We start from the raw sequence: 23632 nt of genomic DNA, 5'->3' as shown, positions 1-23632 counted from the left end.
CCAGGGCGAAGTGAGTGACACAGGCACGTTTACAGCAAAAGGAAGGCCAGAGCCGACTGTTAATTTGTCCACAATTAAGAAACTGACAGACTTAAACTACCATATAAAATGTTACATGTATATTCTATAACAATACTGTGCTAGGTACAAGATTTTTAAAATTTTTCTTTTAATAAAAAAGCTTTACACAAACAAGCCATTAGCTTATTTCAATAAAGAAAACCGAAAATTAGTCTAAGGCCTTTGTTTTCAGCTTAAGCTATATGATTAAAAAAAAAAAAAAAAAAAAAAATCGCACTAGATCGTTTTTGCTCTCTTTCTGAAGCTTTTGGATCCATTCTTCAATTCACATTCTAAAATACCTATATTAGCAGTCTTCACATAGCACCAGTTAAGTGAGTTCTGTGTGAACACAGTAATAATTGCTGGTATGCATATAAAATGCATCAAAAATTGCTATATGTAACAATGAGATCACCCATCCCAGTCCCTCCCCACTGGAAACTATAGCCTCTTACAGAATGTTAGTGTTCCAAGTCTTAGTGTAACTTGATATTGTAGTGAGTTGCTTGGTCCCTTTCAATCCTTCTTCTCATTGACGGGTTCAGTTGTTTCCTACTGTAAGAGGCAGTTTTCTGTCAGCGTCTCAACATGTAGTTCACTTCCCACTGAAACATGGGATAGGTAATTTATTTCCAGTAAGTCTGATTGTTTTCTTATATGCATTAAAAATGTTTTAAAGTCTTCTGACTTCTCTTGATGACGTCCTTGCAAATGCTTAATGTCAGGACTAGCACTAACATTCTAGCGCCCACGGGAGAGCTGCTCTTTTATTTCTCACATGTCACCAGTCCCTCCGTTTTCATAGTTACGGGAAGGGCAAGAGCTGAAGGCGCACTGACAACCACTACGTGGGTCACTGTCTTATTTCCATCTGCCGGTTTTTCTTCCTGTACCAGCTGCAAAGTTTTCACGTCATGTTCCTGCTTTTTGGCCACTGCTTCCGATTTAATCTCTGGCCCTTTTATGACGGCGCTGATAACTCGGGGAGGAGTCTGGCCAGATGCCTGTTGAGGCGGCACTGCCAGCCTCATGACAGGCGCGCCGTGGGCTATTGAAACCGGGGTGAGCGCTCTCACCGCCAGTGGCGTTCCAACAATGTTAATGCTTCCTGATCCAGGCAGGTTTGATTTTGTCTGCAGCTGACACTGTGCGAGCTGTGTAGCTGGGATGGTAATAATTTTGGCAGGCTGCATGGTGATTTTGTCTGCATTTTCAGTGGAGGCTGGCACCACAGTAGGGATTGTCTGAATCACTACCTTCGGAGAGGCCGCTGTTGTTGGGCTACTGCTGGTTATCAGTGGTGCACCTGCGTTAACTGACTGAACGGCCACAGTTGAAATTTTCTGCCCCAACGATGTCATCACAACAGGCACTTGCATTGCCACACGAACTGTCCTAGTAGAGGTAAAAAAATAAAGTTGATTATATTTCATGTTAAACTCTAAAGTAGGTCTCTTGAGCAAAAAGATGAATGCAAATCCAAAACATGTAAAACTGGTGCTCCCAAATTTTACAAATGTCCCGAAAACCCCTTAAGTTTAGAGTATGAAATACCATGAGACGAATGTATTTTAAAAACTAAAGTCTAGGGCTTCCCTGGTGGCGCAGTGGTTGAGAGTCCGCCTGCCGATGCAGGGGACACGGGTTCGTGCCCCGGTCCGGGAAGATCCCGCATGCCGCGGAGCGGCTGGGCCCGTGAGCCACAACTACTGAGCCTGCGTGTTTAGAGCCTGTGCTCCGCAACGGGAGAGGCCACAACAGTGAGAGGCCCGCGCACCGCGATGAAGAGTGGCCCCCGCTCGCCGCAACCAGAGAAAGCCCTCGCACAGAAACGAAGACCCAACACAGCCAAAAATAAACAAACAAACAAACTAAAGCCTATGTTAAATTCCATCCGTAAGACCCTAAAGCTCCATTCAGGTTAGAGGAGACATCTACTTCAACAACAACAAAATACATTTAAAAATGCCAAGCACTTTTCAGAGTCCTGACAACAGGGAGTTCTTACAATGCAAATGTTAAAAAAAGGAACCTATCATTTCTGCCAAAGAGTTTTCTAAAAATCAAACCCGTTGCAACTAATGGTTTCCCTCACTTGCCTTGGAGCTGCTGTTGCTGACACAGATGCGGTAGTAGTAGGAGACCTGGACGAAGCCTCATGACCAGGGGGAGTGATGTTCACAACTCTGGCTACACCCTTCTCTGCTTTGGAGCAGTTCAGAGGAGACGAGTTTTTGCCACCACGCACAGAAGCTGCTGCTTTCAAGAGGCTTTCTGCAGACAGTGACACGCGCTCTAGTGACTCCCCGGCAGCAGCCGTTGCTACATCCTCGTTACAGGCCTCACTTTTGTCATCGTCTATGACCACTATGTTCTTGGGCATATCCTTGAACTGATACACAAGCCTCTGTCCTTCAACCTTTGCGAGAATACCCCTTTGGTAATAGTATCTGTCAGGAAAAAGTACTAAATACATCAAGTGTATTACATTTGTTCTCCCCACCTCCCTACCCCCCAACAAAAACACCATGTAGAAGAGATGCTCACAGAAACATTCACTGATTCCAGTAAGAGATAAGGAGGAACTCACACTGCCTGGGTTGTTCAAAAGGCTAAGAATTTGAAGTAGGAATGAAATTAGAACCTGGTGCCACCGGTCTTATATAACCTTGAGATCTGTAAAGTAGCTAAAAGCTCATTCTTAAAGGAAGTAATTTAACCTAAATACAGAATATACTACTGTACAGCTGGCCCTCCACATGCCTGGGTTCCTCATCCATGGATTTAACTAACCCATGGATCAAAAATACTCGGGGAAAAAAGAATTCCACAAAACAGCAAAACTTGGAATTTGCCATGTGACAGCAAGTATTGACACAGCGTTTGCCCTGTGTTAGGTATCACATGTAATCCAGAGGTGATTTCAAGTGTACAGGGGATGTAGGTGGGTTATAGGCAAGCACTATCCCCACTCCAAAAGGGATTTGAGCATCCATGGATTCTGGTATCTGCGGGGGGTCCTGGAACCAATCCCCCTCAGATACTGAGGGACGGCTGTATTTTACAGACACTGGTAAAAATTTAGTTCTGATTTACATAGGTTATAAAAACAATCTGATGTTACGTGGAAAAATTACCTAAGCCATGCTTAACAGAAGTGAATCTGTGGTATACATGAATACTGTCACTAAACTACGTTCATTTACAAAATACCCTTAATTAGAATAAGCCACGTGCATAACAAAGTTATTGTGGGTTCCTCCAACTGACAAAACTTAAGAGAAAGTTTCATATCAAGATAAATCCATTATAATAAGTTTGCAGGAACTAAAGAGCAAATTCACAATTTGGAAACTGTATTTTGTTTGGGCTTAATTTTCTGAAAGGTGCACATTTCCCACAAAAATGGATTTTCCAATGGTGCTGAAATTTTAGCCATCTAGACCAAACTCCTGTCTCCCCAACCTGCCTCCAAATACAAGAAGCTCCTCTAGAAAATCCCCCCCCCAAATTACAAGCTGTAACAAATAAGGGATTTTAACAGCTTCTCTTTAAATAGTTAATAGACAACATTAAGAGATATGTAAGTTTTGTCTGAAAACTCTTCCTTTTGGGTTCTTACCTCAGAGCTCGTCCCATAGTTTCATAGTTCATGTCTGGCTTGTTCTTATGCTTTCCCCAAAGCTTAGAGACAGCCTTTGAATCCACAAGCTTGAATATGCCTTTTTCTCTCTGAGTCCACTTAATATACCGGGGACAAGTATTTTTATCTTGAAGTAGATCTAAAAGAAACTCCCACAAATAGGTTGTATTTCCTTTGAAAACAATCACAGACATTGATTAACGATTCATTGACATAATTCAAAGCAAATATTTACTTACACTGGACAAAAAATCAATTAATTTACCACTGGTGAAGCACAAGCGTACTGAGTCTGTCGTGAAATACTTGACTAGATCGGCAATCATTTGTACAGTGTCAAATTGTGTTGTCTAGTAAATAACAACAATGCAAGAAATAAACAACAGTTTGAAACAATATAAGCTATGACACAAGGCCAGGCACAATTATATTTCAAATGAATGATAGAAAATAATGTCTGAGATTTCAGGAGTGAAAATAAAGTGGATTGTTAAGACGTTATCAAGGCTTGGAAGATGGCTAAGATTTGCACAGAAGGAAAGGAAGGACTCTGGGTAGGTAAAATAAGAAACTTAGTCCCAAAGAGAAGAGAGCATCACTCTTTTCTTTTCTTGGAAGACTGGGGAAGAGTAGTGGGCAGTGGTTACCAGAAGACCAGAAGACTAAAACCAGGCTGCTGTTTTCCTTTTATTCCCTTTGTAAGCCTCTAGGGGCAGAGGTTCTTAAATTGACGAAAGAAGAAGAGAGTCCCGAGAAGAGGATCAGAATACATATGCCACCAGGGAGCCACCAGGTCATCTCCAGGCTCCTACTCAATAACCCTTTACTAGCCTCAAATCCAGATCCAAGTTACGGGCTACATGAGAAGAACCTTGAGGGTGGGAGGCTTCCACATCAAGCCACTGCCACTAGTCAATGGAAACGCTGATGTTTTTCTCCTCCAGCATTTCATTTTCATCCTGTATTTCCCTGAAAATTCAGTCAATCCATTAACCCATAGTTGAGCCCCGTGCGCATCTCTTGACTTTTAAAAAATTAACCTTCAACTTTACAATGTTATTTGTATCTCTTCAACTTTACTGTGTTACATTTGTACATCAGCATCCATACCTAAAAACTCTTAGTATTAAACCGTGCATAACTTTCAACTACATCACTCTCAACTGAATCAAGATAATGTATCTGGGGCACTTTTATTTTATGACCTAAAGACTATAAGAACTTATTCTGGAAGAAATTTTTGTACAACAGACAATGCCTTGCACACAGCAGGGATTTGAGTACTTCTGTGTCTACTGAATTAATCAGACTCATCAACATTCTTTAGGTTGTCTTTAAATGCTTCGCCCCAGTTCCCATCCCCAAGTTGAAATTAGCAATTCTATTTCTGGTTTTAAGGAAAACAGAATTCGAAAGGGAAGCCTTCTTTATCAGACAAGGTAGTTCACTGAGTCTATGCAGACACTGTCGTCATAATTTTGCAGAAGAGGAAACACTGACTGGATTTTTAATCCAGGGATGACTGTAATCACTTTGGTCTTCACATTTCAACAGGCTGCCTCAAGTTTAATCATACGTAAACTGAAATTTTAATGAAAGGTGATTTTGACTGGTAAAAATAGGTTATCACAAAATTTTTTTCCAGTTTTAAACATAAGGTCTTTGAATACAAGAGACACCACTGATGATGGGAATAATTTTTTAAAAAGTAGTAACTGGGACCTCCCTGGTGGCGCAGTGGTTAAGAATCCGCCTGCCAATGCAAGGGACACAGGTTCGAACCCTGGTCTGGGAAGATCCCACACGCCGTGGAGCAGCTAAGCCCGTGCGCCACAACTACTGAGCCTGCACTCTAGAGCCTGCGAGCCACAACTACTGAGGCCCGCGCGCCTAGAGCCGCTGCTCCGCAACAAGAGAAGCCACCGCGATGAGAAGCCCACGCGCCGCAACTAGAGAAAGCCCGCGCACAGCAACGAAGACCCAATGCAGCCAAAAATAAATAATTTTTTAAAGTAATAATTGTATATTTACAGTTCAAACTTTGTAATACTATTATGTAAGTTTTAAAGTTTTCAATATAAATTAAAAGATAAAACCTAAGATACCAGAAATGTAAAACAACCAAAGACACAGAAGAAAATAAAAGTATCCTAAATCTGTCCCAAATTGAATAAACAGTTCCTAAATAAATAAGGGTTTACTGTAACTGGATTTTTCTTTTTTTGTTTTTTTTTTTGTCTAAATTTCTTGGTAGGCTTACTAGACTTATTTTTTTTTTTACTAGAGATTTAATTTTTGCTTTAATTATTTAAAATGAGATATATCAGACTACCCATTGAGGATGGAATAAATCTGAATATACGAATCCAAAATGTATCCAACTATTGAAAACATTCATGGAAGTGATAAAATTTTGGTTATCAGATTATCAGAACACACCTAAAACCCTTACTAAGATCACTTGAAATCAACTTACACAACAAATTATGACAGCAGAGAATGCAGAAGGCTTATGCTATTTTTGTGCTTAATGAGAATATACAAACTCTAAAGCAAACATGTTAAATTTTTGTTCTAAGATCCTTACTGACATGACTGAAATCTGCTGGTTGGAAAACTAAATTCACCTTGCATTGAATCAGTTAAGAAGAGCTAAATTCACCTTGCTTCTATCAGTTAAGAGAGTATGGAGAAATGAAGTCTTAGTTTTGTAAACCTTTTTCAATTCTAAGTGACCCTCCGTGAGGATGCCTGCCGTTATCCTCCAGAACCACAGCTCTTCTTCATACAGCTGTGTATCAGATTGCAGGTAGGGCCTTTTCCAAATTCAAATGCTTGCCCACCTCCACTCCCTGCAGTTTTATCTCAGTGGGGTAAGGACCAGGCATAGATAGTTTGAAAGAGCTCCACGTGTGATGCTCATACAGCCCTGATTAAGAACTACTACCAAGGACAGTACTCTCACATGTGCACGTGCTAGAAGTGATTTTCCTACACATGTACTTGACTAAAAACAGCAGCATCTCACCTACAAAACAGACCTCCCCAAATTACCTTTTCCTTCTCTGGGTTTCTTCTTTATACCTAACTCAGGAGACCCATTGGAAATTGGCGACTGCTGGGTCTTTGGTTTACGGCCAACTGGAAATAAAAGACATTGAAACCACACGTTGAAAACAGGAAAAAGAAGCATGATAGCAGGCTTTTTGATAACACATTATTCATGAAACTGGATACTAATCTACGGATTAATATATTCAGTGTATATAAAAGTTGCTTTTAAAAGAACATGAAAAGCAGTTCTGCAATTTTAGATTACAGCAGTTAGTGGATAGTAATGTCAATGTACATGGCAAGTCAGGCACTACTAACCCATTATTTACATGGTCAGAGCCTCAATTTGCTAACCTTTTCCAATAATGTAGCAATGGAAACAAATTCTAGTACAAACTTTTGTTTTCTGTTCTACAGAATTGTTAGAAAAAGCTTTACCTACCGATTGCAGAGGATCTGATAATCTGCGAAGCCCTTTGAGCTCAAATGAGGAAAAGTAAAAAATATTATTTTAAACACTCTCTACTGCTCTGAGCCAATCAATTCACCAGAATTTCAGCATAAATTTCCCCACCTCAACGTGCAGGTACATTATAAGGATAAAAAAGTCTTCCAAGCGATTACTTCGTAGGTCTAGTAGATGTCTGCGCCCTTCCTTCTGTCTCCCCTCACTTCTGCCGTAAGGCTTTCTCAGAGAGACTAGCATCCACAATGAACAGAAAAGCAAGAGCTATACTTCCCTACAGTAAAGAAAGCTTAAGCCTGAAATGTGTTGTATTCAGCCCTCAGCCCTGACGGATGAATGCTGGCAGGTGAGGGGAAGCCTCAAGAAAGAGACTGGGAATATTACATATACTATTACTGATTTGGTGATCTGTCCTAACATCTGGGATTTCTGATGTCTCTGCTCTTCATTAGCAAGGATTATCTAGAGCTAAATTAAAGTGCCTTAACTTATACGTCAAAAAGCATAGTTATTATATTCTAGGATTAGAATAGGATTTCATTAAGACGTATGCTTTGGCAAAAATTAAAACGAAGTTTACTGGTCTCCCTTGTTAAAACAGAGCTTAATTTCTCAATTTAAATAATACTTATACGTACGAATCAGTCAGTTAATAAGACTGACGTCTTCACCGTCTCCTAAATTCAATCACAAAAGCCCAACTTCCTTAAAGGAAAGGTTAGCCCCAAAAGGCTTATTTTCCTATAAAGCAGCATTTCCCAAATGGTATTACATGAGAAATAGGTTATTCATCAGTAGGAAGAACGGTTTACAGTCAAATTAACTTTTAGAACTGCATGCTGTCTTCTCTTGGAGATTTACAATGCACGTTAGTATATTAAAGGCTCTGGAAATAAAAAGAAGCCTCTACTATTAAAAAATACCTACCTAACTTTGTATGTCCCAAAGGTACTTAACCACAAATGAATAATTAACGATGTTGCATGTAATTTTTAAATTGTCATTCATTAAGACCACCTATTTTCAAATACGTAATAAGATTAGTATTAAATTGGCCAATTATTTCCTGGTTTATACCGTACCACCACGTAGGCAGATCAACCTGTTTATCTAGAGGTCTTGGTTCCCTAAATGATCTCAGCTTTTCATAGTCTTTTCCCTCTTCATTTAAATCTAAAATTTTCTTAAGTATTTTGTAATAGCTTCCATAAGATACAACCGGCGGAAGGCTATAGAGGGCAGTGGGTAAACAGGGCTATTTATATGTATTCCTTTTGTTTCTAAACATTTACAGCAGGAAGTAATTCTTCCTTCTAAACTCTCTCATTCATGCCTTTCTCAAATACATATTATCTATATTGTAAGAGGGAAGGTGCTCTGTCTTATTCTCCACTGGGTACCTCACGGCAAATGAGGCACAGACCCGTGACCATCACAGCAATTTGAAACGCTGCTACCTAATAAATCAAAGATAATACCATTATTTCTGAAACAAGTTTTCCCTTATTGTTGCCTTTGATTTTTCTTTTCCCCCATTCTAAAATGTGAAGAAAGAGACAGGGAAGAAAGTGGAATTAGATGAGTACCCATTTATACAGAATTTCATTTCTTTCAAGTTTTACCTTTGATTCAAACAGAAAAAGAACCCACTCAGGATGCTGAAGATGGACTGGAGCCTTGTGCCTCACCCACTGGGACCAGATGAGCACAAGCTTCAGCAGGCGTCAAATAACAAGTGGAAACGTCTTTTACCCAGAGGTGAGCTGATTCCCCTCACAAGTCCCTACGTGCAACCTTGGTGTTTTAAGGCCGAAGACAAGGGGGAGAAAACTGGGCTTTTTACTTTAACGCCCACAAAAAGAGTAGGAAGGTAAGATTACGAAAAATAAAGTCAGGAATAATTTTGTTTCTTTGTTTGCTTTTTAAGGTAACCAAGTACCTAAAAGGATCAGAAAGTAGAAAAATGGGCAGTGAATCTCTGACCTTCCTTCTGTGTATCAAGCACCTATTATAATCTCACTCTGCAGGCAACTACTTTTAGGGCTCAAACGCTAACTCCTTTAAACAGTTATGAACATGTTAAAAGACAAAATCTTAATTCTTTGAGAATATCTAATTAAGATAACATCAATCATAAATCTACAGCATATATTTCCTATGTCCTGTGATGGGGGGAGAAAGATGCCAGAAAAAATTTCACCCAATTTCCCAGAAATTTATAAATACACTCTACCTTTCTTCTTTTTCATTGGTTCATGGCTATCTGGTGACGTAGGAAGAGGAGAGGTATCCATTGGTTCAGATTCTTCAGTTGACACCTCCACTACAGTTTCTGTAATGACATCCGGCCTCATAGCAGCATGGATAAATTCTGGAGTTGATACACAAGGAGGGACAAACACTTCCACTATAAAAAAAAGTTGAAAAATTAAAATTTCCCACCCCCATTAATGCCTCTCAATACGGACAATTCAATATTTAGTAGGGTGAGGTTATTAAGAATTCATCAAAGCAGGATAAAAACTTGAAGTTAAGGCTTACTGGATATACAATATGGTCTAAAGTATGTAAGTAAATAAATGCAAAGAAAATCGACTTGAAGGACACGCTCATCTTCTGGGTAAAGGGGGAGATCATAAGCAGTCAACCCCCGTGCTTCACACTTTTAGATACTTTCAAGTTCACTGTAGAAGACTTTGGATTATTTTGACAATTGGGAAAACATTTGAAAATAAAAGAGTATAACAGTGAGTTAATAATTACTTTCCTTCCACTCACTCATCATTATTCTCTAACTAGGAAGAACATGCACCTGGTATAACATTAAAGTAATAAACGTACGTTTAGGGAAAAGTAAGCACAGTTCATTTCAAGATGCGAAAAGAAAACCTGCTCGTTACAGCCAAATGAATATCATCTTTCAATATTTAAAATTTTATTTACTGGAACAGTCCCTGATATTTTGGGTCACTAAAGTGGTCCATACAGATTTTCTATTACGTACAATAATGTTGCTCTGGCTTCCTTTCAATGTGCATGAATAACCAGGATATGACATTTCTATTTCAATTAATACATACTATCATGGATTAATATACTGACCAGTATGCCCTAATCTTCTTCTCATATCCCTGAATAATACACAGGATTCCTACTCTTAACTAAAAAGTACGGTTGATCTTAACATATGTTGAAAATCCCTAAAAGAAGGGCCAATCTTAACGGTACTAAGTCAAGTTAACCTTTGGGCATCAAAATTAGGACAAAAAGACTCTCAAAGGCAGTCTTTAAAAAGGGGGCCAAGAAAAACAAAAGACAAAAAAAGGAAAACATGCAGCCTGGAGGGAGTGCGAGGAAACACTGGAAGCTACCTCCGCCCTCCCTCAGGGAGCGCTCCCTGGGGTCACTGCCCATGTATCACTGAAGGAAGGACTGAACGTGGTCATAGGTGGCAAATGCTCCCATCTGCCATTCTCTTACGGTTTATAATTTACCCAGAGTTAAGGAAATAAGACATGATGGTATTAACAGCAATGTAACAGCCATCTGTCTGTCTATAGTGGGCGTTTCTGTTTCATTTATTTTGAAAATTAAGTATTTAAGATTTGGGAACATTGACAAGTAAAAATCAGTTACTGCGGTCACAGGTACTTATGTATGATAGACTCTGAGAACACCAACAATCCCCTTGGATTACCAAAGACAAAAACAAAAACTTTCTTTCTAGATACATGAAGTGACGTGATATGTTTAATATAAAAAACGACAGTTCACATACCAGGACTTCTTGAATCTCTCAAGCAGGTAGGAGATTCCATATGAAGCAGGGCTTCAGCAGCTTCAATTGTCTTATCCGTACAGTGTGCATTACTGCTATGAACTGATGCTTCCACTGGGGGGAAAATAAGTTCTACTCAATAAAAATGCACCGAACACGTACGTTAGTACATTAAACCCTCACGTTAATAACTCTAAATGAGTCATTAATACATATTAGCCCATATAAATTACTTACAGAAATGATTTTAAAACCAAAACAACCTAGTATCTATACTTTGTAAAACGAATGTTGATTATAAAGCAAGTATTGAGGTTGATTCGAAATTTCTGAATCTTATCCAAAGGAAAACAAAGACCCTTGAAATTTGAACCCTGTATCAATTTTAGGCCAAACCTAACTTGCGGGGTAGGGGAGGGAGAATGGTTGTAGATTAACAGTCCTATGAGGTCAACTGTAATTTTAATATACTGCTACTAAGTAAACACCTAGCAGAATCAGTCAGAAACTCGTATTTCTAAATTAGTTTAATCAATTAGTTCAATTCTTACAGACCCTCCTGGTGAGTGCACCAGAGAACTTGGGAATTTTCTTCACAGTAACGGCTTTCTTCTTCAAGATCTCTCTGGACCTTTGCTGGGTTTTACCCAAGAAATTTAGAAAGAAAGAAAGAAAGAAAAAAAAGAGAGAGAGAGAGAGCGCCTATGTTTCTTTTCCTCTCCATGAAGCCTTTTCTAGTTCTACCGCCTCTTGTAACTCTCTTCTAACACTTACTTTGTGCTTTGCTGATTAAATTATTTGTGAAACAGTAAAGTGTACAGCAGTGGTTTGGTTTTCCAGGCTCGAAAGCTTGGGCTCTAGTCTCTGCCACTTACAATTTCTGTTACCTTAGGCCCAGCAATTTAATTTCTTGTAAGGCTCAGTTTCCTCTTTCACCAAACAGGAATATTACTTACCTCATACAGTTGTGAGAATTAAATGCAGTGATTCCCTTAAAAAACACGTACGATATCTCACATATAGATAAGAACTCAATAAATGGTGATAATTTCTTATCACCATTTAAGCTCCGTGAGATCAGGGAGGGCTATCTTAATTCATCTTTACATCTGTTATGGTCCCTAACACAGACCTTTCATATAGGAGGCATGCAAGTGTTTCTTTTATGTTTTGAAGTTAAGGACAACCCACAGACCTTACAGGAAAAATAGCAATTCAAGCACAAACTCATTATCCTAATGATACAATTCATTTCACATCCTGACTTGAAATATTCTGCTTGGTAAGAGGTTCTGAAACATGAATATGTTAACGGTGTCTAATTTGATAAATTTTTCTCAAGATGTCCTCTAAAGGGCTAAAAGAAAATATTTATACAAATTTCATAAAAGCATATTATAAATTCACAAGTTCTACAACACTAAAGATATGAATCTTTTAAAGTTGTTTCCAGTAAACTTTTAATTGAAAACAACTTTTTCACTTAGTCTCAAAAGTCACCGAGTGCTAAGGCCTCGGCCTCACACGCCAGCCATTTGGAGAGCATTCACAGAAAATCCAGTGACTGCTTCACCACCTGCTGCACGTCATCCACACTCTCAACCAAGGTACCCGGTCTCTCCAGTTGCTCTTTCCATTTATGGAAATCTGCTCAAAGCTCAACAGTTCCAGAGAGGCAGCCAAACCTCTAAGTAAATCTATCTTTAGGTGACCCTGCTTACTCTTATCTGCAGCTTCACTGAAGCACAGGATTCAATCAGTCCTTCTAGCTCAACTTTAAGAAATTTACTATTAGTAAGTATAAAATATATTACCATTCTCAAGTATTTTTTTCAAAGTACCTCCCCCTGCAGTACTCACGTGCACTAAAGAACCTTGGGAAGCAGATTCTCAGGTTTTTAAAAGTTTATTCTAGGAACTTCATTCTCTTTAAAGTCTGCTTGTGTTGCAATTTAGCTGTTGTCTTAGGTGCTATTAATAAACCATCCTGGGTAAACTAATTCCTTACGTAATTGTATGAAGACACACCCTAAAAACTCTACCATACTAAAGAGCTTTGAGTATTTGATAATAATACAGCAATAGAATTTTACCAGATATTTTAATGTTTTAAGTTATAAACAAAATGAAATTTGCCAACAGCTATATATTATGCCGCCCTGAGCTCTTACGCAGTTTGAGGTATGTTTTCAAAACCACGACTTCATGTTAGTTACGTCAGTGAAAATCTTCTTGCTATGATTTCCGACCTCAACCTCCCCTTTCTCCCTAAGTTCAAAATGCTGTTTCCCTGAAATATTTTACATCCAGAGTAAAACAAAGAGAATCCACACAAAGTTCAGCAGAGAATCACTCCTTTACACTTTAAATCCAGGATGAGAATATATTAAAAATGCATCAACTCCCTACGAACTATCAGTCAGATCTAGTGTTCTACGTACAGTCAACAAAGGATTGTTATAAACCTGAGACACAAGTGTGAACAGACCTCCGGCCTCATGAAGCTTATACGAATAGTTCAGAGTATCAAAAACATAAATGGACGTAAAATATTTCAAAACAAAATAAAGATGCAAAATAATTTGTGACAGTTTCCAAGAATACTTAACCCAATTTGTTAAAAGTGAGCTCTGTCTCTTTTTACTTGTCTTTTGTTGACATAAGTCAACAAGCAGTTTTTGGTAGCAGAAATTTAAGAAATACGTTTCCTATTCAAGTTTCCATAATTTTTAAAAACTTTTCAATATTATTTTATTCAGATCAATAATTCAAATACAATTTAAACTAAAATTCTGCACAATTCCCAAGGATAAATATGAATATAACACTGTTGTGCCATCAAAATAAGCAAACCTACAAGTGAGGGCTGAAAATTCCCTACTTATCTCTTACTTAAAACTTGATTTTCTGGTGTCTTTCTAGGCCTGCTTGTGAAACTCATGGGAGTTGAAAAAAATAAGCAACTCATTTAAAAAACAGAAACAATGCAGCTAAAAGTAATCTGGCAGGTATCATCTTCTAGTTGCCCCCAGTCGGTGGCACTGGTCTGGTCAATATTCCTTGAAGAAATAAATATACCAAATAAATTTCCAAACTGTTTTAATTTTAATCAGTGTCAAAAATTAAATTTGCTTATGCCCTCCTTTACCGTGGGTTAAGAGTCTTATTGTTCCATTTCTAGCTTTCTAATCAACTGGTGTTTGTAATGGAGACTATGCCAGACTCACTCGACAGCTGTTACTAAATACCAAACTTGGTAATCAAGTCTGACAAGAGACATACCTCTCAGCTTTGCAGACGAGAATGCTGGCAATGGATCTAGTTCATAACAACGTTCTTAAAAGTCAAAAATAAAAATCAACAGCCATTTAATTTGAGAGCAATAGGAAAATATTAGAAAACACTTCATTAGGTGATAGTGGTATTCCCCTACAAGCAAGACCATAAACTAATATTTACAAGGGCATCACGCAGCTACCACACCTGACTCAGCACAGCTTATTCTCTAACGCCCCAGGACTCTTAACAGTTAACAGGTGAGTGAAGAACACAAACAAACAGAAAGGTAAAAGGTCTGGGGCACTCCATCTGTATCAGTTCCCCTTTGACTTTTCTAATCTATACAGCTGCGTTATAAGGTTAAAAGGGGAAAGAGAATAAAATCATTTTCTACAGTAGCGCTGTCTGATAAAAATATAACGAGAGCCACGTGTAATTTTTAAAGGTCCAGCAGCCACGTTAAGAAAATAAGCAGAAGGGGAAATTAATACCTTTCATTTAACCCAGTATATCCCAAACACTGGCATTTCAACATGTAAAAGAGGTTTACATGTAAAGAACATGTAAAGAAGTTTTTCACTGCTTCCGTTTTTATGTTTAAATTAAATTAAAAATTTGGTTAATCAGAGACATTTCAAATACTCAATCGCCACATGAGGCTAGTGGCTATGGTACTGAAAAGTATAGACTAAATAAAACTGTAACTCAGCCATTCTCAAACTTTTCTGGTCAAAGGACCCTTTTACACTCATATTACTGAGGACCACAAAGAGATCTTGCTTATGTAAGTCCTATGTTTAGATACTTACCCTATTTGAAATTAAAGCTAAGAAAACTTTAAGTAATATGTTTATGAAAAATAACTTTTCTAAAACAAAGAACAATTTAGAGAGTAGCTTTATTTTACATTTTTGCAAATCTTTTTAATACATGGTAGAAAACAGCTGGATTCTCATACTTGCTTTTTCATCCGAGCTGTCCTATCAAGCCATGTAGCCTCTAGAAAGCTTCCGTGAACACTTGCGAAAGTGAAAAGGCAAATAATGTCTTAGCGTTACCATGAAAACAATCTGACTTCACGGACCCCCTGAAAGAGTCTGGGGAACTCCCAGAATCCCCCATACCAGAGATTTTAGTATTAAAGAACTGCAGCTGTAATTTATTATCAAATGTAATCAACAACACCCAAATTCCATCCTCATGTCTCTGTAAGTTTTAGCTTCTAAACATAAAATCAGTGTGTAGATGAACAATTATGATTCCATTTCCGTAGGTACAACAGTACTTTGTCGACTTACACATGAAGGATTTTTTTTTAAACTCTTCACAAATCAAAAACACTCTCCTGCCTGCCTCTCTACCAATTAAATTTGTCCCTAAAGGAAACTGATGTTGGATTACCCTGAATGACTCTTTACACACTGATGTTACTCTTTCACTCAATTTCTGTGTGAATTTTAGTACTAATGCTGCAATGAATTCTAAAGAGTAATTTCTTAAACACATTTTCAAATAAAGTTCTAAACAATTTATGCCATTCTTCCAATTTTATTTCAACACATGCTTCATCTTTTCATAGCCTGATAAATATTTTTTTCAAATTGATGTTCTTTTCAAGATTGATACTAGATATTCCAGTTTATAGTAAATCAGAAGATTTTCTAGTTCAAATTTCATGATGAATTTTGACAAACTAGACAGATTTGTTCTGTCCGTAAAAATACTTAAGGCTGCACTTCCAGAAGAATTTCCCCCTTCCATTCAATAACCGTGTTAAAGTAGAACAATACTTCTTTCCTAAGAGTTACGCTATTTCTCAATTCTCAAATTCTCCACTTTCTCAATTTTCAATTTCTCAAAAAAAGGAAGAAAAAAAGTCAAGGAATGTACACTTGAGAATAAGAAGGCAGAATATTTTAAACTGACAATCTTCCAGAAAAGTCAGGCCACATGTACACAATGCTTTCGCATAAGTATTAATAAAGTAACATTCATATTTTCCTAGAGGCTAGAAATGAGCTTAATTTACTAAATAAACTATATCATAGTCTTATTCAACGTACAGACATGGCCTCAAGCTCCAATTTGGTCCAAAGATTGGCAAAAGAGATTAACCGCTCCCCATTACATAACGACCTTACAGACAAATTCACTCATAGAGTGTAATGTAAAGAAATCCAAGCAAAAAGAGGACCTTCGCTTTCCATTAAGTATCTCTGAGCCACCTATAGTTTCAGAGTTTTAAAAGTTATTAGGGATCACCTAGTCAATGCTGTTCTCTTACAGAAAACGAAGCCTTAAAGAGCTAGTTTAGTGACAGCTAGATGAAGATCCTTATCTCCTGACTTCAGGGTCAAGGCTCTTTCAAGGCTCTTTCTCAGTCGGACACCATGTTGCCAGTAAAAGTTTTATAAAGTATATCAAGTCTTTACCACAAAAAATATTTTGTATGTGAAAATGACCTTATGTATTTCATTCTTTATTCAAATGCCTCTGACAGCATACATGTTGATAAACTAAAGCGAAAGCTGATGGCTAAAGTTGACAGTTAAGTCTCTGAAGGGAGGAAAATAAAAGCAAAACTATATCCTCTAGCATCTTAACGTCTAACAGTAATGGTAATTCTAAGCGCTTTATACTTACTTAGAAACAAGTTATGCTAACAATATTCAATTTAAAGCTTATCTCCTCTAGAAGTTTTCCTTAATAGCATTCTACACTTACCAGGAACCGACACAGCAATCCCTGTAGTTATATTAACATTTATATATCATACAGATTTTCATCTGTCTCCTCAATTAGACTAAATCTTCGTGAGCAAGAATTACGTCTAACACTTGATGACTTCCCTCAAGGGAATGAAAAGATACCATTAAGTCCATATACAAATACAAACCTTACAAACATTACCCTCCCAACATCATTGGCAACTGGCAGCAATAAAAATTTAGATCCACGATTCTTCATTTTCTGGGCCACCTTTCCTCCTCCACTTTTAACTCACTGAATAAACCTTGGATAAACCGGCAAACCTGTCTCAAACTTCCTTCTAAAATAGGGTTTATAAAGGAACTTCAGATTACACGAATATGACTTGAGAAAATAATTTGAAAACAATTACATGTAATATGTATTCTTTACAGAACATTATAATCACAAAGGAAATTTCAACTGTAAGGTTTCTATGTACTAAGGAAATGCAGTAGAACTGGAAAACAACATTTAACTTAAAAAAAAAAAAAAAAACCTGATCAAAAGAAGATAAAACTTTTGTATTTTTGAACTGTAGGCTATCTATATATGTTAAACTGTGTGTATGTATCCACTCCAAGCAAAATATCTACAGGTAACGTTCAGCTGTGACGATAACTGCAAAAGGTTATGACAAAAATACCTTCTCTTGGCAAAATTAAGCCCTCTTACCCTTACCTTTACAAAATTCTAACTGCGTGGAGTATTCTAAGGTTCTCACAACCACTGGGAACATTTCCGGAAAGGTCCATGTTCAGCACTACTGACCCAAACAATCCATAAAGTGTTGTTAGTACCAATAATATAAAGCCAAAAATTCCATCTCTTAATTCATACAGTATTCACGGACTGAACGTACACAAAGAGACCAAGTTCTCATTGTGCTCTGCCTCCTTTTCCCTAATATTTAAGTTCTTGCTCTAATCAGAAAATAACTGTCAAATGCATTTTAACCACTGCTCAGTGAACTGTGATTTTTTTCCTTTGGGACCGTGTAGCGTTCTATTTTACAGATTTAAGTTCTGTTAAGGGTACATGTAAGTTTATGATTTCTCCCAAACGAACTGAATCACAAGAGTTTCACCAACCAAACGACTAACTCCCCAACCAAAAAACAGTGGATGGAAAACAGCCGGTAAGATCCTTTACAGCAATCCTCGTCGGTGACTCTTCCCCATCTTCCAATTCCCATCGATGGCGATATGAAAGAGAAGCCAGGGAAAGGAACACTGACGCTCACTGCAGTAGGTAAACCGTACTCAAGCTCCGCTACGCCGACTCAGGGCCCTCGCTGCGCTGTCTGCTATTAAGTAAAGCCGCTTTCTCTATGTAACTTAAGTCCGTGCCCTTCCGCTGCAGCAGTGGCGCCGCACATCCCCCACCGCCGCGGCCACTTCCGTGTTTACACTCCTCTTCCCTCCAATTCCATGCGTACATTGTCAGCTTCACTCCCGCCCAATCTTCATTGGCCCGCCGCGGGCCAGGAGTCCCGCCCCCAGAAACCAACGCTCTTATTCGGAACATCGCAGCGAGCGGATTGGAGCCCGAGGCCTGTCAATCCCAGCCGTTCTGTCCTCTCCGAGGCGCTTCCGCTGTGGTGGGAGGCTTGGGGGGGAGGGGGAAAGGGGGCAATTCCGTGAGGAGACTTCCCTGGGGCCAAGGCTCCCTCCCGCCCGCCCCGCTCCTCCACCTTCACCCGCTGTTTACAAAAATAAACGTTCTTCTCTGACGCCCCAACGCTCCAGCGCAGGGGTACAAAACATACTCCGTGTCTTTCCCATCCTCCCCCCTGAAAAACCCACCCACGAGGCAAGGGGCATAAGCCTACTTCTCCACAGCCGCCCACTGAACCAGGAAAGGGAGGCGGGCCCCCGAGAGAAACACCACCCCCCCCCCCAGGCCACTCCACGTTATTAAGGGACCCTCTCGAGGACCGTTACTCCCGAGCCCGCACAAGGTGGGGATGTGAGGAGGTGGGTCAGAGCAATTTTTTGGCGGGTATCGGTCTACCGGACGTGGCCCGGCGCTGCCTCGTCCGCGCGGAAGTCCAGGACTTGCGGACCAAGTCTGAAAGGAGGACGGGGCGGGGGTGGCGAGCGTCCACCGGAGAAGCCCGCCGCCCCCGACCGCGGGCAGCAGCGGCCTCTGCGGCCAGACAGCGTGGCAGGCGCAGCCGGGAGACAACAGCCTCACTCACTTCCTGGTTCCTCGGCAACTGGGGTGAAGCGCACAACTCGTCCGCCCCCGAGTCCCCAACTTAACTGCGGCTCGGCTGCCCGGCACCCGCTGCCAGCGCTCCGCCCGGCAGCCGCCGCCGCTGCTCCACAAACCCACCCTGAAGCGACAGCGCCGGATTTGAGGCAGGTTACTCTCCAAGGTGATCACTTCCTGATTCGTCGCCTCCATTACTTCATTCACAACCCCCCTTTCCCCCGGCCGCCCCGGTGACCGAAGGGGACACCGGACCCCCTGCACTGACCGCCACAGGGGAGCCACCCCGCCCCCTGTGCACCCCTTCTCCTGCTGCACCGATGCACGGGAGGAAAGTTCCCCTGTCCTTACCAGCCCGGATGAGCAGATCCAGCTGGTTCGTGGGTCCCTCATGCAGAGACGTCGCCATGTTTATCCCGGGGCTGGAGCTGCTGCTTCACATTGACTTACACCGTGAGCAGCGGCGGCAGGGGAGGAGGCGGAACCCGCGGCCGGAGACACACGCCGTGCGGCCGACACACACTCACGCACTCGCACACACTCCGACGCCCGGATCCTTGCGCGTCCTCCGACAGGAAGCCGAGGCCGGCCCGCCTCCCGCCGCCGGGCTGAGAAACCCCACCACCTAACGGCAGGGGCGGCGGCGGCGGCGGCGGCGGCCGCCTCGGCTGGCAACGCGATCCTTCCGCCCCGCGCCCAGACAGGAAGTCCCGGACGCCCGCCCCAGAGAGCCGCCGCGGCCCGCGGCGCGCAGGACACCTGAGGCAGGGAGTCGTCCCGGGGGCCGCGGCTGGGACGAGGCCCCTCGGCAGGAAGACGCACGTTTCACGCTCTGCGGAAGAGAAGTCTGCAGTCGTCCCCACGCTAGAAGAGAGCCATTAATCAAATTTTCTTTCTGTTAGAGCTCTAATGCCCAGTCCCGCAGCCGGGACGGAAAGGTGGCTAATTAATTAACTTGTTGGGCCGTGTCAAAGTGTAGGCTGCGTGTAAGCCGTTCACTTGAAAGCGCTGCGCTGTAAAACAGGCATACCAGCCCCAAAAGTCATACCTACAAAATGTTACCAAGGCTTTATGGGACAAAGTAAGGGGCTTCCAACCACTCTCAGGGACCGACTTCGCCCTCTTCCCTCTACAGAGGTATGGAAAAGCACACCAGACAGGTGTTTATTAGCAAACAGAACACGCCAACCTCTGAGAGATTAGATTATCCTCCCCCAGTTGGCTAGCCATGAAATGTATGTACCCTCCTACACTTCTATTTGGTTCGCTCGGAAACGAACGTATTCACTTATATCATCTACTTTTAAAGATCTTTTTGGCAAAACTAGCCTTATTACAAATAACGTACATATTAAATACAGTAGACGCGGGAGCTGGATTGCCGTTTAGTGACTGTAGACTTACTGACAACACAGGAAACCAAGCCTATAAAATGACCCAGATGAAGCTTCATTAAAACAAACACAAAAAATGCTTCCCTGGGTTCAAAATTTCATAATGTAAAAAAAACTGAAACAAAAGGTTGCCTATAGTTGTTTCTCCACACAACGTTAAACAGTGCCTCCTACAGAGTAAGTGTTCAAAAAGTTATTTGCTGAATAAACACAAAAAAGATTTGGTCGTTACAAATTTTAAATAACAAGGTGTAATTTTTATGACTTAAATTGAATGAACTGTGATGATAACTAGAGAAAAAATGTATTCCAGGGGTAATATTAATACCATGTCGTTTTACAAATGTTTCCCCAACATGTGCAACTTCAGAGTTGATTCCACAGCCCATGACTTTGCTTTTTTCATTTCTTCTAAATACTCATTTATTCTTTTGGGCCTTTCCCCTAGCCCTACCACCATGATCCCCACCTTCCCAAAGAAGAACCCGTATGCCATTTCCAAAGTACAGCCCCCCTGAAACCAAACAGGGATCTCTTCCTTGTGTTAGGTAAACTTGCCACCTATTAGACAAAAGAAACTGTACGACTGGTAGCTTTTATTTTTTACTTCTAGTCAATTTAAAATAAGGATCATCCACTGACCGGCAGCCTCATAACCTGAGACAGTTTCCAGGTGAGAGGATGGTGAGGCACGCTAAGGGGCTAATTGCTAGCTTTAGGCAGAACACTGAAATTGATAGCAAATCTGAATTTCCACTCTTATCAATCATAGATATGCGTGTATTTAGAAAGGAAGAGAGTAATGTAAGCCAAAGGTGTGTTTCTTCTGGAGGCGACAGCTTGACCTGACTCAAAAAGAAACGCTCTTCTCACTGTGGGAGTCAGTTTGAAGCCTGACACATAACTTTTACCTCACTCTTTGCTTCTTGAGGGTTAGCTTTTAAAGAAAGATAGCGGTGTGTGTCTGTGTATTTCACTCTCGGTACATCTTAATTATATGGACTCATGTCAGCCTTATATTTTAAGTTCCAAGTGAACAGAAGCTGTATCTATTCCTGCATAATACTTCACAGTTAGTATATACACATATATAGTATTTATGCATATGTGTGTGTATATATATATTTATAGAAATTAATGCAGAAAGGCTGGGAAATATTCCTATATATTTAAAGCTCTTATAAAAACACAATTCCCTGGGGTTTAATGCAATTCTGTCTTGCTACTATAACTAGGCTTTCAAAAGCCACCAATACTTTTTAGAGACCAGTAATACTATACTAGGACTAGCAAGCAAGGTGAGGCTGCTGCTGGAAGTATAAACTGGTACAAACTTTCAAGAAAGCAATGAGCATTATAGATCAAGCGTCTTAAAGAGGCAAATATCAATATATACGGATCTAGGAATTTCATTTCCGGGGCCTAGCCTGAGGAAATAATCAAAAAATGCAATGGATTGTTTTTTAATAAAAACATGTTTGAAGAATTTTTAACATGGTAAAATATTAAAAATATAAATGTGGCAGGATTAAAATATACAGTATGTCCCCTACATACAAATGAGTTCCGTCCCGAAAGCGTGTTTGTAAGTCCAATTTGTTTCTAAGTCCAACAAAGTTAGCCTAGGTACCCAACTAACACAATCAGAGGGCAAGCTGCAACTTCACTCACGTCTGACGCTGATGCAACGCATGTTCGCATTTTTGAAAGTTCGCAACTTGAAGGTTCGTATATAGGGGACTTAGTGTATATGCATTTCTTCCACACAATATGACTCAAGCCATGCAGTATATGTGAATATACGTGTACATAACATGTATATGTGTGTATATATACACACACACACACATCGGCATTTCTCAAGTCTTCAAGGTTAAGCAGAATTTTCTCAAGTACTAATGAGCAGAATTTTAAAAATTGAATAAGACTAGGTAGGTTAGCCTGGTGGATACCTTAGAGCATATTCTGCTAATAACGTTACAGAAAGGCAGACTCTACATCAAAGTTATTGCTGTGATCTAGTAGGTAAATAACAGCTAACTCTTATTGAAATAAAAGCCACCAAGGTAAGTGCTTTACCTTCATTTTTTTTCACTTATTCCTCTCTACATTCCTGTAATAGATATTACTGTTGTGCTCACTTTATAGATGAGGAATCTTGACGAAGGTCATAGTGTTCAGGAGAAGCAGGGCCAGGATTTGAACCCACAAACTCTAACTCTAGAGCCCTTCCTCTCAGACACTCCCCAGGCACCAAAGTAACAAGGCCTGCGTATCTGCTATGATGCATTTAGTACCTATTGATTTTCTTTTCTGAAAATTCTTTTATATTCCTCCCTTCAAGAGGTGGGATCTAATTCCCCTCTCTCCCTTTGAGTGTAGGCTGAACTTAATGACTCACTTCTAACAAAGAGAATAGAGCTGAAGTGATGGTGTGTGACTTCAGAAACTGTCTGCTTGATCTCTTGCTTTGGGTCACTCAGAGGAAGCCAACTGCCCATTAGGCAAGGAACAGTGGCATCCTGCCAACAGTCATGCGGCCGAACTCTCTAGGACACAAACCCTCCAGCCCTAATCAAGCCTTCAGATGATTCCAGCTTCGTGAAAGATCCTGAGTTACGAGCCATGCAAGTAAGCCGATCCCCAATCCTTAATCTCAAAAACTATGTAATACTGATATAATGTTTATTGTCTTAAACTGCTAAATCTGGGATGATTTGTTAATCAGCAAAAGATAATTAATATAGAAGAAAGGAGCAGTTTAAACTCCCAACTTGTCACATTTCACAGCTTAGATAAAGAAAGAAGGGTAGAGTTTAAAAATGACCTCTTTCAACTACAAAGTCCTGAGCAGTTTTTTCCATGTCTTTCTTCATAGTCTGAGCATCAATTCTTTCATCCTCCAGCCTCTCCGTTTTAAAACTAAGTAAGTCTTCAGAATATAATCATTATCATTAAAGTCTAATATAACCAAAAATAATTAGATACCCTTG

At 40.1% G+C, this 23632-nt stretch overlaps 1 protein-coding gene across 18 annotated transcripts in view; it reads right to left on the bottom strand.

The window, feature by feature from the left end:
- Positions 1-23632, bottom strand: part of ELF2 (E74 like ETS transcription factor 2) — a 99748-nt gene that overhangs the window by 3840 nt on the left and 72276 nt on the right. For 9 of the 18 annotated variants that reach the window (XM_089911494.1, XM_089911493.1, XM_022554958.3 and 6 more), the window contains 7 exons: positions 11005-11118; positions 9460-9633; positions 7203-7241; positions 6761-6847; positions 3686-3878; positions 2163-2513; positions 98-1458 (listed from right to left, as the gene is read on the bottom strand). In XM_089911494.1, coding sequence (XP_089767620.1) covers positions 831-1458; positions 2163-2513; positions 3686-3878; positions 6761-6847; positions 7203-7241; positions 9460-9633; positions 11005-11118 — 1586 coding nt within the window. In that variant the 3' untranslated portion in view covers positions 98-830. Of the gene's footprint in view, positions 1-97; positions 1459-2162; positions 2514-3685; positions 3879-6760; positions 6848-7202; positions 7242-9459; positions 9634-11004; positions 11119-19596; positions 19876-23632 lie in introns of those variants that run through there. The other 9 variants (XM_022554963.3, XM_022554964.3, XR_002642207.3 and 6 more) reach the window with 9 other exon arrangements.

This window comes from Delphinapterus leucas, chromosome 5 (assembly GCF_059928025.1).
Source record: "Delphinapterus leucas isolate spDelLeu-1000000601 "Yukka" chromosome 5, BTC_Dleu_Yukka2, whole genome shotgun sequence".
Taxonomy (NCBI): domain Eukaryota; kingdom Metazoa; phylum Chordata; class Mammalia; order Artiodactyla; family Monodontidae; genus Delphinapterus; species Delphinapterus leucas.
This window is presented reverse-complemented; position numbering and strand designations above follow the sequence as displayed.